Source organism: Enhydra lutris, unplaced genomic scaffold (genome assembly GCF_002288905.1).
Source record: "Enhydra lutris kenyoni isolate GAN:26980312 unplaced genomic scaffold, ASM228890v2 scaffoldscaffold55, whole genome shotgun sequence".
NCBI classification, from domain to species: domain Eukaryota; kingdom Metazoa; phylum Chordata; class Mammalia; order Carnivora; family Mustelidae; genus Enhydra; species Enhydra lutris.
Window position 1 is genome coordinate 15919707 of NW_019154139.1, and position 16592 is coordinate 15936298.

At 40.3% G+C, this 16592-nt stretch overlaps 1 protein-coding gene across 3 annotated transcripts in view; it reads right to left on the reverse strand.

Moving 5' to 3' along the window:
- Positions 1-16592, reverse strand: part of LOC111157695 (t-complex 11 like 2) — a 40418-nt gene that overhangs the window by 23027 nt on the left and 799 nt on the right. For 2 of the 3 annotated variants that reach the window (XM_022519326.1, XM_022519325.1), the window contains exons 2-5: positions 8917-9108; positions 5553-5688; positions 1841-1961; positions 376-596 (exon numbers count right to left, since the gene is read on the reverse strand). In XM_022519326.1, coding sequence (XP_022375034.1) covers positions 376-596; positions 1841-1961; positions 5553-5688; positions 8917-9073 — 635 coding nt within the window. In that variant the 5' untranslated portion in view covers positions 9074-9108. Of the gene's footprint in view, positions 1-375; positions 597-1840; positions 1962-5552; positions 5689-8916; positions 9109-12438; positions 12488-16592 lie in introns of those variants that run through there. The other variant, XM_022519327.1, reaches the window with a different exon arrangement.

Genomic DNA, 16592 nt, shown 5'->3' on the forward strand with positions numbered 1-16592 from the left:
GGCTTGATCTCATGACGCTGAGAGCACCACTGGAGCCAAAAACAAGAGTCAGACACATACCCGACTAGACCACCTAGGTACCTGCCCCCCACACTTCCCTTTTGAATGAACTCAAAGGTACTCTCAAAAATGCAAGCAGCAGGGGTGTCTGGGTGGCTCAGTGGGTTGGGGCCTCTGCCTTTGGCTCAGGTCATGATCCCGGGGTCCTGGGATTGAGCCCCACATCGGGTTCTCTGCTCAGCGGGGGGCCTGCTTCCTTCTTTCTCTGCCTGCCTCTCTGCCTACTTGTGATCTCTGTCTGTCAAATAAATAAATAAAATCTTTGGGAAAAAAAAAAAGATAAGAAAAGAAAATGCAAGCAGCAAAAGTGCTAACCTCAGCACCTCCACGATGTTGCTGGTAGCCTTCAGCTCTCTGACATCGTCATCTCGCACGGGAGCACACAGCTTTCCCATCGTACTGATGACATAGTTGGCCAGGCCTTGGATGTCAACAGCCCTGTGCTCAGCCTGTTGCCTAATGAGGTCTGTGTCCAAAACTTCACAGATCTGGTTGCGAAGTCGGTTGCCGCCAGGAGTCAGAAAAGAGAGGAGAGTCTACATAGGAAAGGAAAGTTAACAGCATTGTTACGTGAATAGGGTTGTCATTTTAACTTCAGTGTCTAGGTGACTAAGCTCCTTGTGTGCATTTTAATGCCCTGGATGCCACAGAAGCATGGTGGGTCAGAGGAGCACTCTAGTGCCTCAACTCTAAAAAGAAAGCTCCAGCTTCTGAATTAAAGTGCCCCTCGCCCCAGCCTCCAGCCCATGGAAGTTACTGAAACTATCAGAATAAAAGCAACTGGCAAGGAAGGAATATTACTGAAGTAACTTCAAAAAGTTTACATTTAAACCATGCAAAGAAAGAACAAGTTGCAGATCATGGCTCCACAAGAACCCCTTAAAGAAGATCAAATGGAAATACCCCATGAGCTCCATTAGTATATTTTACATATAAAATATTTATTATATAGGGGCACCTGGGTGGCTCAGTTGGTTAAGCAACTGCCTTAGCTCAGGTCATGATCCTGGAGTCCCAGGATTGAGTCCCACATCAGGCTCCCTACTCGGCAGGGAGTCTGCTTCTCCAGCTGACCTGTCTCATTCTCTCTCCCTCTCAAATAAATAAATAAAGTCTTTAAAAATAAATAAATAAATAAATAAATAAATAAAATATTTATTATATATTATGCAAGCAACCTATCCTAAGTATTCACCACACAGCGACCACTGTGCTTACACACACAGCACATGGCATAGGAGTATGGATTCTAAGCCAGAGTGCCTCCGCTCAAGTCCCTCTCTACCCCTCAAAGCTATGTAACCCTGGGTGAGTAAGGGAACTTGGCTTCTTTTTATTCAGGAAGAATAACACAGCATTATGGTAACAACAAATGAATCATCTAGTCTTTGGCATAGAGCAAGCGCTTTGTGAATGGTAGTTAAAACTAACTGTCATATCATCTAAATCTTACAATTATCCTGCAAGTACTCAGGACACTAGAACTTCTGGAGGGAAAGCCTTTGTTTAGTCCGTCCCTAAACCAGGTTGTTTAGCTCTCCAGTCTGCGCTTTTAACTACTGTGAGCACTACTCTGTGTGTGTGAAGCGTTGCCCTGCGCTCCTTCCACTGTCGTATTTCCCTAGCCTCCCCCCAACTCCAGGAAGCGCATTTTGGAAACCACCCTTCCAGGTATTGAACTTACTCAGTTTTCCAAAAAGAATCTCCAATACTCTTTGGAGGACAGAAAAATAGCCTTTGGGGAAAAAATTATTAATCAATACAGACAACATCAACTTGCCTCTCTGATTTCTTCAAACAGTTTGATGGCATGTTCATACTCGGGAGGCTCAGCATTCAGTTCTGACTCCAGGACGTCCCAGAAGGCCTGGTGGACAATGTGCTTCACTTGACTGGCTAAGCTACCAGAAGGAAATTGTTTTTAAAAATAAGCATTATTTTTCCTGATTATAAAAGAAATGTGCCCATTCTAAAAATCTCAGAAAATGCAGGGAAAAAAAAAAAAACAGGAAAAATGGCCCATAATGTCATTTTTAATCTTTTGACATATTTCCCTGGTTCAATGCATTGTTTTAATATAATTGAGGATAGCCAGTAGGTATATTATATATTTGTTTCATTTAATATTCTGTCCTAAGAGTTTCTCCTAGATTTTAAAAATACTTTCTTGCTATAGTTTTTAATAAATTCATAAAATTCTGTCTTAAGGAGATGCCATAATTTACCTAGCTACTCTATAGATCTTTAGACTTGTTCCAGATTTTGGGGATGAGATGGCAAAGTTGCTCTTTCCTCAACAGCTGAAGTTTCATTGCACAGAACAGAACAGATTGGCCCAAGCAGACATGCGTGTGAACGCTGCCAACCACAGTTTAGATGTCCTATTTAAAGTCAGCCAGACCGGACTGCTGAAACTGGAACCTTCCTAGCAAGAGCTCACAATAGAAGAGGTGGCCACTTTGCTTCACCCTTTATATCAATGTCATAAAACAGGTGCACACTTAAATACACTGACCTACTACATTTGGCAACAGTTGTAAGAAAAGCACATATTTCCCTGCACTGTACTTATGAGTCTCCATCCCCTAAAGGTCATACATCTCTCCCAGGCAGAGGCAATAACTACTTCTTCTCCTAAGTATCTGCCATTGTACCTAGCACACTGCACCTGGCATACAGTGAGTATTTGATGAATGCATGGTGAATGAGTTAATAATTTGATAGTTAAGCACAGCTCTTAATTTTTTTAGAGTATAAATAGCCAAACATACAATAATGTTATGAGAAATTAAAATTAGCTTTCTGAGGAATGTGAGCTAAAATTGTTTCTGTAACTGCAAATACTACATTCTACTCAGCAACTTGAAATGTTAAAACTTATCCTGGCTGCCTGACTAGAGTTATTCAACATAAATGCTCTTTCTAAAGTTGACCCTCCCGAGCAACTACAGAACCATTAGAAAGGCAAACATTGCTGGCATGGATTTCACTCTGGACTTCATAGACCTCATGTAGTGGCTTGAATGGACCAACTAAGAAGGAGCTACAACAACTTTAGAGCTCCTGCAGGGACATCAGAGTTTAAATGTAAGTTTTCCTAAAGACTGAAAGATACTTTTCAGCTTTTTAATTTTCTGGAAGATGATGGGGAAGAATGAGATCAATCAAATCATTTACAAGGGTTCCTACTGGGTATCAGAAATTGGATATACTTTGCTAAGCCTTTCCCCCCCTCAAAACATTATTTGGTTAAATATGAGAGTCAGTGACATTTTTAAAAGTAATAACTTGGCTAGATGACTGTGGAAAGTCATCTGAAAAATCAACAGGTTATAATATGCCATTTCATTTTTAAATAAAGGTAACTGTCCTAAGTTTGCATTTTGCTTTCCTTGCTCATATTTTCCAGCTATGGCAGAAAATTAAGAAAGGAGGCTTTCCTATTTCCCACGGTATCAAAATATTTAAGTTCAAGGCACTCAGATGCCCATGAGCATGCATGTGAAGTCAACATTTTAGTCCCCATGATCTCCTTGGGGAACACGAAGCTCAGAAATGGTCTCAGCAGAGCTAGGATTCAAACCCAGAGCCTGTCTGATCAAAAAGTGCTTTCATTAATACCTATATTTGGAACTTTTGAATTTAAAGTATAAATACTTCCAAACTGTCTTTTGCTGTACTTCATAAAACACACTAATTTTAACTTCAAACATTCATTTTCTTAGTCAGTCAAAAATGTTTATAAGGCATTCAGTATATGCCAGGCCCTGTTTTAGGTATTATGGTTACTATAGTTAAAAAAAAAAAAAAAAAAAAAAAAAGTGTACGCTCTCAAAAAGCTTATTTGTTAGCAGGGACAGGAAGACAACAACAAAACACATTAAAAATAAATAAGGCAATTTCAGAACCATGAGGAAGACAGAAAAAGACAATGTAGTAACTAGTGATAGAGAGGGTGCTAATTTCACTGGTGGCTGAAGAAAGCTTCTCTAACATACGGACCTTTGAGTTGAGACTTGAAGGAGGGACAGAAAAGCAGCCAGTGAAAATCTAGGGGATTTTCAGAAAGAAGAAGGACAAAGTCCTTGAAAAGGATTGAGCTGGTGTACTCTGGGGTCAGTAAGGAAGCCAGTGTGGCTGAAGCATACCAAGCAGGAGGGAAAGAAATAAGAGACATGGTCTTGGAAGTAGGGCCTTGCTACTACACTAAAGAGTTTGAATTCTTATTCTAAGTGTAATAGAAAAGCCACTGAAGGATTTTAAGCAAAGAAATTACCTACTCTGATTAACCCTTTAGAAAGGTCACTGGTTACCGTGTGGATATGGAAGGTGGGTTGGGGGAGCTAAGGATGGAGACAGGGCAACTAGTTAGGACTTAAAGAATCAAGGTCAGAGGTGATGGTAGCCTGGCCTAGGAGTGCATCACTAGAGCTGGTATAAAGGATTATGGTGAAATGCAGCTACCATAGAAAACCAACCAGATACACCTATTTTGGCCAGTAATCTTAAAAAAAATATTAATGATTATCATGAATAATAACCCCAGGAGCAGGAAGACTATGATTCACATTTTGAAGAAGGAAAATTATTATGTTTTCTACTTTCCTGCTTGAAAACAAATAAACATTAAAGCTCTAAATAGAATCAAATATTACATGTTGTCTTAATTGATAGAGGAAATGCCTCTGGATTTATAAATGACACTGTGAGGCTGAAGATTTAATGCCATTATTCGTGAGCTAACCTTGCCTATAAAGATGATATATCTGTGATATATCTTATGGCCTCCAGCCTTTTCTCCTCTTTGTCCCAAGGGATTTATGATCCACTGAAGTTAGAGAGGCTGAAGTAGGATATAAGGGCATGGCTCTAACTAGAGGTCCTTGGGTTGGGTGTGTGTGTGAAGTTAACCGGAGTCCCTCTGTAGTTATGATTCCTACCTCCAGATGCTTCTCGATCACCTATTCTTAGCACTTTGGCAGCTCCACTAATTTATTTATCTTTCACAACCTGAATATCAGTTTTTAAGAAGTCTATCTGCAAACATTTCTTGAGCATGTACTAAATGTCAGGCATTCTGCTAGGCAATGGGGATAGAGCAGCAAACAATATAGACATAGTTCCTCCATTATGGTGTTTTGGTCACATGGAAAGACAGACACTGAATATAAAATTATAAGTCTTCTTAACAAAAAGGAGGTAGGAGGGCAATAGGAGTCTTTAGGAAGGGGATTTAATGTAATCTAGTATGCTCAGGAATGTCAGGAAAAGCTTCTCTCAGGACGTGACATATCAGCTGAGTTCTAAGGATTATGGGTAACATATACGCTTGAGGAATGGTTTTAAAAACAAGTGTAAGACCTTGTTAGAGAACTAACCAATATTTGCTCCCAGTAGCTGTTACACAAGACTTCTAGGAATCAATGTAAACATATGTGTATGTATGAGACTCTGCAGCTCAGTTTACACAGAACAAATGCCTCCGGGGTTACCTGTTCTCGGGGAGAGCGTCTTGTTTCAGTTGGAAGCTCTCATTTACAGCAATTTCATGAACAAGTGTCATGTTTGATAAGTTCCTTGCTGCCGCCATCACTTTGTCAAATGTTACAACTCTGGGAGGGCTTGTTGCTGAAACAAAAACAAAACGCAGTTCATGTCATGGAGGAAAAGCTGTCATCCTATGAAACTCCTGATGCAGACTGAGTTTAAGTTATTCTAACATATATGTTCAGGGTTTTACAAATAAGAAGCATACATACTAAACTGGGTAGATTTCCTGCTTACTACTTAAGACTTCAAAACTTCAAGAACTCCTTTGATAGTTTCAGTTATTATATTGATAATAAATTCTCAAATGTCTTCCAGACTATTTTATTAGTATAAGCTATTATAAGTTACTTTCTTTTATGAAATCACCTCATATTTTAGTACCTATTGATTTCTGCATTTATTACATATACTATGAAGGAATTTGATAAGACTACTTTTATTCTGTAATTCGTTGACTCATTAACTTAAACAGACTCAAGATGAAGTAATTGATTTTTTAAAACTACAACTTCTAAAAGTATAGGCAATATAGCATAATGTTTAGGTTTGATTTCAACTTTTGCCAATTGGTAGATATCATTTGACTTCACTAAGGCATAACTCACCTCCTCAGGGCTAAGTTTAGGTGATTAAATAAGATAATTTAAGTAAAGAAGAAAAAAGTAAGAACTTCATAAATGTAGATACTTAAAATAAAACTAATCTGGTAAACTGGATAATCTAAGTAGGAAGTAGTATATAAAGAATTATTCTACTTATTTTTAAAGATTATTCTAATAAACCGTGTCTTTTAAAAATGACTATTGGAACTCTTAACTTCAATTAATTGAAAATCATTTCCTCAAACAACAGTACTAACTGGCAATATTTTGCTACCTAAAATAATTTTTTCAAAGAAGCAGAGGGGAAGGAGGAAGAAGAAGACCATGTGGAGGCAGAGGGCGAGGAAGAGTTTGGAAAAATGGTGATACACGGAATTAGGAAAACCCCTTTTAGGATGACTGCATACTCTGTTAGAGGCATCAGCCTAATACATAATATAAAGAGTGAGAAAAAGCACAAAAAGCTAAGTGGCTGCTGGTAAATTCTTTTCTCAATTCTCTGTCCCATTAAGATTCTTTTTTAAGATATGCCAATACTTTGATAAAAACGTCCCAGGTGACCTGCATCACCACATCATGTGGCACATTTGAATGAGTTCTCTTCATGTCCTCATTGTACTGTGTGTATGGGATTCCAGCACGAAGGCTTATACTAAAGAGAGGTAATTAAATTGGAAGAAACCAAAAGACCTTGGAAGCCATCATCCTGCAGCCCAGATGAAGCTGTTTAGGGAGGCAGCTGGGCCTTCTTATAATGGTCCTTTTTCTCTTTGCATGATCCCATTACATCTGCCACTACAGATCTGCAAGTGCTGTGCCAACAGCTCTAATGACCTAAGACACACCTAACTTCAAGTCAAACTGGACTATTAGCTCAATTATATCTGGTTTCCATTGTTTCCAGGATTTCTGGAGCCCTAATGAAGGTAGACTAATGCTGTCCTACATCCCACCTCACTTAGTTTCATTTGAAAAATCCACTTTCCCTCAATTTGTGTACAAATATGTGGAAGTATATGCAAATAATCTTCTTGCAAAAGTGTATACATATTTGAAAATACACATGTAAATATTCATGTCCACTGTCCTCAAAATCCCAGAGGCCAGTAGCAAAAAGTCATGTAGGGAAACCATATTAGAGCTCATCTCTAAGCAAAATAACTTATTGGTATTGAATTCAAAGTATCATTTAGAATGTAAAATTATATGCCGGTAGTTTAATTTCTTTTTATTCTATTTCATCATTTGCCCCATTTATTTCAATGTTGTCAAACTAAATGTTCAAGTGTTAACATTCTTTTTAAAATAAATGCCAGTGTTTGATTATAAAAAAAAAAAAAAAAAAAAAAAAAAGATTCTTTTTTAAAAATGTCTGTACATTTGGGTCCAATAATCCAATTATAGCCAAAGGAATTCCTGGAAAGGCTCAATGCACCAAGATGTTCATAAAGCATCATTTGTAACAGAAAAAGAAAAAAAGAGGAAAATTAACTCAATGACCAATGTCCAATGTCAATGGTTAAATTCATGGTGTAGTCATTTACTGAAGTAGTTTTCATGTATTAAAAGTATATTATATCATGGTAAATATTTTAGTTATAATTCTTTTTTAAAATATTTACTTATTTGGGCAGGGAGCAGAGGTAGAAAGAGAATCCAGAAGCAGACACCCTGCTGAGCATGGAGCCCAATGTGGAGCTTGATTCCAGGATCCTGAGATCATGACCTGTGCTGAAATCAAGAGTTGGCTGCTTAAAAGACTGAGCCACCCAGGCGCCCCATGTTTTAGTTATAATTCTAAGTGAAAAGTGTCTACACATATATACACACGTATGTCTATGTGAAGAATGAGTATGACAAAGCGCCACCAGCTGTCATCTTCGGGTGATAGTATGGGCAAAATTTTCTTTTCTCTATACTGACATACTTTCCAAAATTTTAAAAACTGAGATTGTATAAATTTAAAATAAACACAAATGAACAAATGTTTTTGACATGGGCATTTGATTATATGAGACATTAGTTGCTTCTTTCTGCATTTGTTTTGTCCTTTTAGGGTGTTATATTTCCTATGCAAAATGTCAATTAAAAAGCTAAAACAACAACAACAACAACAAAACACACTTGCTTTACACACTTCTAGTTTCCATACAAAAACAAGAGAAAAGACAGCTCCTCACTATGGCCACTTTTTTAAGTCTTTCTCACAGCCCTGGTGTAGTAATTCCCCTCATGGGCACTTTTGTGGGGAGATTTGCACAACGGGTTTTGAAATCAGCAGGAAACCCTTTAGATTATTTCACTTCCTGCCTGACCCCTGAATTGGGGCAAGTTTCCTTCCATGTAAATCGGCAATTATCAGAAAAGACCAGTTTGAACTTATCCTTGAATGTGGCCCAACAAGTGATCTCAAGAGGGAGTGGCTTTCCACTACTCGAGAGAAAAGACAGGTGGGGTTTAGGGACCTGATTTATAGTCAAACCAAAGCAGATCAGAGACAGTAATGAAAATAAAAATGGGCAGGTTGTAAACTTTAATGGTTACTTAATCCTGCCTTTGCAGTACTACTACGGAACATCTAGAAAGGAGGGGGAGTCTCTACTTTGCTCTCGTTCATTTATGAGTTTTAAAATCTAACACACATGTCTAGAACCAACACCCCTTCCCCTGCCCCCCCACAACCCCTGCTCCCCTGTCAGCTTACAAGCAGGAGAGCTGGATTTGCTGGAAGAGTCGCTTGTAAAGCTCTGCCTTGAGCACTCATAGTCACTGAGTGAAGCCATGCTTTCGGAAAACCGGGGAGAGTCTGAATCTCTTGGCTGGTCTTCGCCTACATGCTGCTTTTCACCATTGAAGGGCATTTTGTGTCACTCGAGTGTAGGCAAAGAGATAGCGCCTGCAGAGAAAAACACACCCCGCGTCAAGGCTCTGTGGTACTTCCACCGGCATCACAGATGCTTCTTCCAGTGTAGACAGCTTGGCTCACATGAGTCACAGTGTTGGAATGTCCCCAGAAGAGAACCACATCTTTCCCACAGCAGCCAGGCTATTACCAGGCCTTCAAGACTGCCTTCCAGAAATGAGACTCCAGAGGCCTAAGTGTGAACTTACTCAGGACATACATAGTGGGACTGTGGAACAGCTCTCAGCAATACCAGATCTTTAAAAATGTGCAGAAGACACACAGTCTCTCCCTGGGTTTCTAAAACATGGAAGGCAAGAGTTAAGAGGGTAGGGCCTCGAGGCCAGACGGCCTAGGTGAGAAGCTCCTACTGTCTTTTGCTGTGTCACTTTGGGAAAGCCACTAAGCCACCTACCTCTTGAGTAAAACCGGGCTGAAAGACTAAACTTAGAGGGTTGCTTGAAGATTAAATGGGATTAATCTTATTAAAGTGTGTAGTACTCAAATGTTAGCTGCTATTATTATTATTATTATTCCTACGGCTTTGTTTTAAATAAACTATTTTTTAAATCAGCCCCTTTAGTTCCCGATGAGCCCCTTGGAGAAAGGAGAAGACTAACTAAAATCTCTGGCTAGCAAGTTTTCAGGTTTCTCTCCATTTTCCTGTGAACTGCCATGATACAAAGTGTAAAGCCTGACACTGGGTTTGCACTTGACAGCTGACTTGGTACCCACTACTACCCGATGAACAAACAGGCACCAAAGATCCTGATTCATGGATGAAGGAGACAGACTCTGAGGGACGAGGGGACTTACCGTGCCATAAAACCAGCCCCTTGACTCTATGTCCAGTATTGCATCTGGGACATCACATTGCCTTCCAGGTAAGAGCAGAGCACTTGGGCCCACTCACCCCCTACAAAGGACATCCTGGGCACATAGGATGCCCCACCCTGAGCCCAGAAGCCTCAGCAAGGCCCAGGAGGGAGCTGGCTCTGACACGTATGGTGTTAGCTGACACTAAGGGGAACCGGGGCCCAAGGAAGAAGACCCCTCGAGTCCTGAATAGACAATAATGATAGTAAGGGTTCACGGAGTCTCTTTAAACCAGCCCATGCGGTAAGGTATACAGAGCTTTTAAAGCTACAAAAAACTTGAAAACACAGCTGTGCATAGTACGCCTGGAAATCCTGTGCAATTTCTTCAATGGTACCTTTTGTATTTATTGAGTGCCTACTATGCAGCAGTACAGGGAAAGATAATGTTGAACAAAAGAGATAGGGCCCTACTCTCATGGCTCTCAAGTCTAGTTACCTACAACCGTATGTGCCAGAGGCTAGAACATGAGAAAAGGGGAAACAAGGCATTGCTGGGGAAGCATGAGAAAGGAGAGGCAGGGTGGGCCTATGGGGGAATCTAGTCTTGTTGAGAGAAATGTTGCCATTTTGTATCAGTTGGGTGGTAACAAAGACAAGGATGAACCTCAGAGGGACTTTAAGGTCAGCGCCCAAGGGCATTTGCCCCTGGCCTCACCTAACCAACCTTCAGTCCTGCCAATTGTATAAGTGCACCCTTGCCAGGCCCACCTCTTTCACAAACAGACCACTAACTCCTTGCCTCTGCAAGGAATCCAGAGAAGCCGCCAGAAACCTACCATGTAGAGAGGTCTGCCTTGTCCTGGACTCCCAAGGCCAACCACCACCAGCACAGGCTATAAAATAACCCTTAATCCTTGAGACTCCAGTGGGAGTCACCTCCTTCACCACATACAAACTAGGTTCTACTTGAGCTTTAACACCCACCTGCTGGGGGGAAGGGAATAGAGAACAGAAGAAAAGGGTCTGCTTGATCTCTTTCACTTCCACCAAACCCCAATCCTAAATGGAATACTTGTCCTTCCCTCTACATTCTTCTCTCTCTTTGCCACCATTTTATGTCTCACTGAGAGCATTTCTTGAAAATGCTACCTTCCTCAGGAAGCCTTTACTCCTTGACCAGAGTGAATGACACTCTTCTCTGTACATCTGCAACACATGTCCTATATCTCCACCATGGAGCTGCATCCCTTGTACAGTTATTTTCTTCCCGTGGCTACTTCTGACTCTCCTTAATAAGGCAGGGAATGTGTCTTGTCCATTGCCAGTGTCAAGTACGTGACAAGTATTCATTCAGTGTCAGCTGAATCGGAATCATTGAATCCCATTTGGTACAGCTTCAACCAGAACATTCGCAAACTGATACCACTACACACTTAAGGCCTGGACTGCCAAAGTTAAAGCATGGGAACAGAGAACCTACCACCTAAACCCACTTTATTAGGTTTAAGACTCAACATTCCCTGACCCTGGTAACACTCTTATTTGAATATCTTGAATTTTGTTTCCATTTTTTTTTTCAGTCATTCTGCCATAACAAGCGCTCTGTATGCTCTGCTCTTAATTTTTCTTCACTTTAGCTGTTTTTCCAAGTAAAGGTGAATAAAAGCTTTCATCCATTGGAATTTATGAAATAGGTTAATAGTTATAACTGTCCATTTCATTTTTCTACTCTAGCTGAACGGCACACTTTGTAGGTTCCTTAATTGTGTTTAACAAGGCATCAAAGTACAAAGATTAAAAATAAAAAGATGTAGGTTAGGAGTTAGAAGGCTAGACTCTGAGGCTTGAATCTGTCATTAATTTGCTGTGCGACTTTATGCACACCACAATGGCTCTCCTCACCTCATTTTTCTGAACAGTTGGGCCAGCTATAAGGTCCCTTTCAGCTAGGAAATGCTAAAATTCTATAAACCCAGAGTTCCATGAGGCTTCACTAGAAGTTCTGAAATTAAATGTGCTCATGGCAGACATACTTAATAATATGCAACTATGTTTCCTTCCAACAATTCACTGGAAGTAGTTTCTGGCACAGGGAATGCAACAGAAAATGTGAAAGCTTCAAAATGTTTAGACCCTCTTGTTTGGATGGTAAAAGGCTCCATAGCACAACTGGGCTTTAATGCATCCAAGGAGGAACTTTCCTTTGAAGCCCAAATGTCCATTATTATTCTATAAGGAAATTGCCTCTTTCCTCCTCTAGGCATACTCATAATACCCAATGCATAGGGTTGGTGTGGGACTTCATTTAGTCAATACACGTAGAGTGCTTGGAACAGTGTGTCTGACAGAGAAAACAGGATAAAAATGATTGCTATTATTAGTATTATTTGCATTTTTCTTGTTATTATCATTTCAGACATTAAAAACTCTAGAGGGGAGAACTGTTTTATCCCAAGATGATAAAAGCATATTCCCCTACAGATAAACAAGCTGCTAGTTAACTTACAACAGAACTCTTGCACTTGTCGGAGATACTAAAGCTGAAAGCAAATGCTTCATCCCAATGCAAATGGTCTTCTGCAAGTTCCTTCACATCTGTTCTTGCTTTTCTTGGTCTTGGGTTTCCATATAAGTCATCTAGGGACAAAGCTACTTGACTCAAAAGGCATTGAGGGTAATTATATGGCTTTAAAAACTATTTTGGATTCTCTCTTAGAATAGTGATAATAAAACCAGTGTATTTCTTTAAGGAAGGTAATGCTTCTCATACTGATAAACTTAGACCTACTTAACTTTCACCACTGCCAATCACAAGCAAACCACACAACTTTTCAGAAACACCACATCTCATTCTACCTGGAGGATTTACTACTCGCCAAAGGTAAAGTCAAAGGTGAAAACAGTGGATAACTCCAAGCAAAGCCTCCAACACTACAATGGGTCACCATCAAGGAGAATAATCACATTTTACATTCTATTCTTTCTCATTTAATAAGTCCAGTATTATATAATTCCTTCCAAGACCAATGACTGGGATGCAGCTGACATTTAAACATTTATTGTTGAATGAATGGCAATATAGCCACTGCCATTTTAGAGAAGAAGAAACAAGTACAGGGATCTAAAGGGACAGACAGAAGGAAGACGGGTTTTTAATTTGCTAGTTGACTCCTTAGCCTGTGTCCACACTACCAACTTCACTTCTTTATTTCCTTTCCATAGGACACTCATCTGCAAACCGTCCAGCACAGGTTCAGGATTAGAAAGATCCACCAGAGACAATGTACATGTCCATGAAGCAGGAAGAACACTGGCTCTGGAATCAGGTGGACTGGGCTTTTGATCCTGACTTTTGGTATCTACGAACTGGAGAGAGGGAATTTAGCCATCTGTAAAATGGGGCTAATAATAGTATCTCCTTCATAAAAATGTTGTGGAGATTAAGTAAGATAGTCTATGTCAAGTACTTAAGCTCCTAGTAAGTGCTTGACAAATTGTCAACTATTATTTTATTCTTACTGAAAGAAATTATGATTTCCAAACATGTCAATGTCATAAAAACAAGGAACGGCTGAGGACATGCTCCATATGAAAAGAGACGATAACTGAGTGCAACAGATGATCCCTGACTGAGTCCTATAATAAAAGGGGGGGGAAAAGCTATTATTGGATCAATTGACAGCACTGGTGCAAACTTGAATCTACTTTCTATATTACAATGTTAAATTTACTAACTTTGATAAGTGTACTGTGACTACATATTTAGAAATAAAAGGCCATGATGTATGCAACTTTCTCTTGACTAATTTAGTGACCAAAAGAGAAAACAGTAAAGCACATGGAGCAAAAAGTTAACAGGTGAATATGAGTAAAAGGTAGACAACAAAGAGTTCTTTGTAGTGTTCCTACAACCTTTTCTTTAAGTTTGAAATTATTTCCAAGCAAAAGATTAAAAGAGAAGTACTGAACCAAAACTTCAAGTCTAATTCAGAACAGTCCGGGCTCCTGCAATTTTTAGATTTTGACTGTCCCTACTGCTGGACTAGCTTAGATACTGCTCTATTACAAAAGTTCTAGACAGTCTGGCTTGACCCAGTGTTCTTCTTGAACAGTGTATGGAGAATAAAAACAGGAAATAAGCCAGAGCCCTTCAGAAGAGGCACAATAAATCATCCCTTCTAAGAGTTCATCTCCAGGTGGTTTCCCTTTTCTTAAGAAGTTTCCTGGCTGGTTTATATTCCTCTGGGATTTGGCCTCTGCCTATACACACCATCCCATATCACTCTCTCCCTAACCCTTCCTGCTACAGACACAATGGCTTCCTTCAGGTTCTTCAGATATGCCAAACTTCCTACTTTGGAGCACTTGCACCTGCTAGTCTGTCCCCTAGCATGCTTCCCTGACCTCTACCAGATGGACTCCTTATTGTCATTCAGGTTTGAAATTAAATATTAAATTAAATATTAATTAAATATTAAATATTACAACTTCAAAGTGACATTCCCTGATATCCTCACTCCATCTAAATTAGCCATCTAGAGCTGAGAACACTTCCTAGGATAGAGGGGGAGCCCGAGGAGTCTTGCTGAAGAACAAATTAAGCTACACTCCTATTCATATTACAACTTGGGGTTTCCTTCTCTCCTGCCTCACTCACATTGCTCATATTTCCATTATGCAGTCACTTGAAGTGCTATAGTTGTTGTTTACATATCTGCCTCCCCACTAAATTTTAAACTGCTTGCAGGAAGGGCTATGTCTCCTCTTTCCAATTCCCAGTGCCTGTAATTCAAACTAGCAAAGACTCAGAGCTCCAGAGCTTAAAGAAATGTTTACATTGTGTCTTTCCACTTTCTTATGCTCACTGATAGTAAATAATAACAATCAGAGCTAAGAGTTACTGTGTGCTTATTATATCCCAGCCCCCATAAGTGCTTTAAGTGTTTTAATCTCCTTGAATCTTTATTATAACCTTGTTAGCTGAGGTATTGCTATTATCTGCATGATACAGAAAAAAACCTGAGGCTCAGAGAGGTTAAATTACTTGCCCTAGGGTTCAGAGCAGTGGCAGAAGCACAACTGAAAGCCAGGCCAAGGATTCCTATAGCCCATGCTTTCTACCACTCTAGAATGGCTGGAGAAAATTTGGTGTGCTGCTCATTCTTTCCACTCTCAGTCTGCCAAATCGATCTACACAACACCACATGGATACTTGCATATGTGGTAACAAGCTGACCCTACCCCGGGGTGGCTGCTCAAGTGCTATACCGTGAAGGGCATCATTGAAAGAGTCTATTGTCCAAAATAATTCTGAACCACCCCAGTACAGTAAATGAAAATCCTCTATCGGGAGCCATTCTTTAAGCACTGCAAAATCCTTAGTTAAAACCTACATATTATCAGAAGTCTTAACTGCTTGCAATTAATATCAAAAGCATTTTGAGATGAAATATTTAGATTTTCCAGCAGTGCTCTGGACAAGGAATGGAGCCCAACCAGTTAAGGCTGAGTCGTGGAAATGAGAAATTTCAAGAGCTACCTCGTGAATGTCATCCTTGAAGACCCGATCAAGGTCATATGCAAAGACAAGCATTCACATATGTGTAGTAAAGGGCAAGGAGTCAGAGGAATAAGACTTGGCTCTAAAGAAAAAAATTGCAGATGGTGTGAAAAGCTCCGTCTTCTGCAAAATGCTGCTTTAGAACCAGTCCCAAACAGCAGTGCTAGAAAGTTATTCATATGCAGCAAGGCATAAATCACAGAGCAGAGAGAGAGGTTCTGCTCCATTCTGCTAGAGCGGTCTTCATCAAATTAGAGCCAACAAAGAGCTAGATAAAAGCCAACAAGCCAGTCATTGCAGATGTTCATGGAACACATAACATTACAGCATCAGGGAGAAGGATTTCTAGGCACTTTTCACACTTGGAAATGCTTCTCCTCCCACCCCTGGCTGGCCTGTTTAATACCAGTGATTCCTCCTGGGGACCTCAACCCCCCCACAAAATGGCACGGAAGCTGCTTCCACACATGACTGAGTATCTTCAGCCCTGGGCCACTTCAAGTGAGGCAACCTCCATGGGCTGCCAGAGTGATGTATGAAATCCCTGGAGGCAAGAGGACAAGGCAGGCAGGGAGCCACCTAAAGTGGAACCACTGCCCTAACCTCATTCTGATCGGCAGGTGGCAAAGAGCAGGGTCTCTGGCTGGGCTGGAGGCCATGGGACCACAAGGATCCTGAGGGCTGAGGGGCCCTCTGGGGACAAGGACAACTTGTCTGGTTTCTCAAGGTTAAAGTAACAGGACAACCACCTAAGACAATTATTTCCCAAACTTCAGTCATTTGCATAGCACTTTTCATGTCTGTTTCCACATCTCCCTCCTCATCTATACCCTAATTTATCAATCACTTCTATCTTGACTAGATTTTTGCATTTAAATACATTTATTTTAAAGGGAAACTTTATAAAGCATTGTGAAATCGCTTGTTTAATTAAGTTTTTCCCCCCAGTACTAGCGAAAACGCAGTAGTACCCTGTTCGTCCACGTGCCAAATCAGCGCTGTTACCCCCAGTGGTGCCACCCAGAGGCGCCGTTTTGGGAAGCACAAGCCATCCCCGAGAGGCCAGAGGTTCGAGCCCTGGGCCTGACTGGCATCTCCCG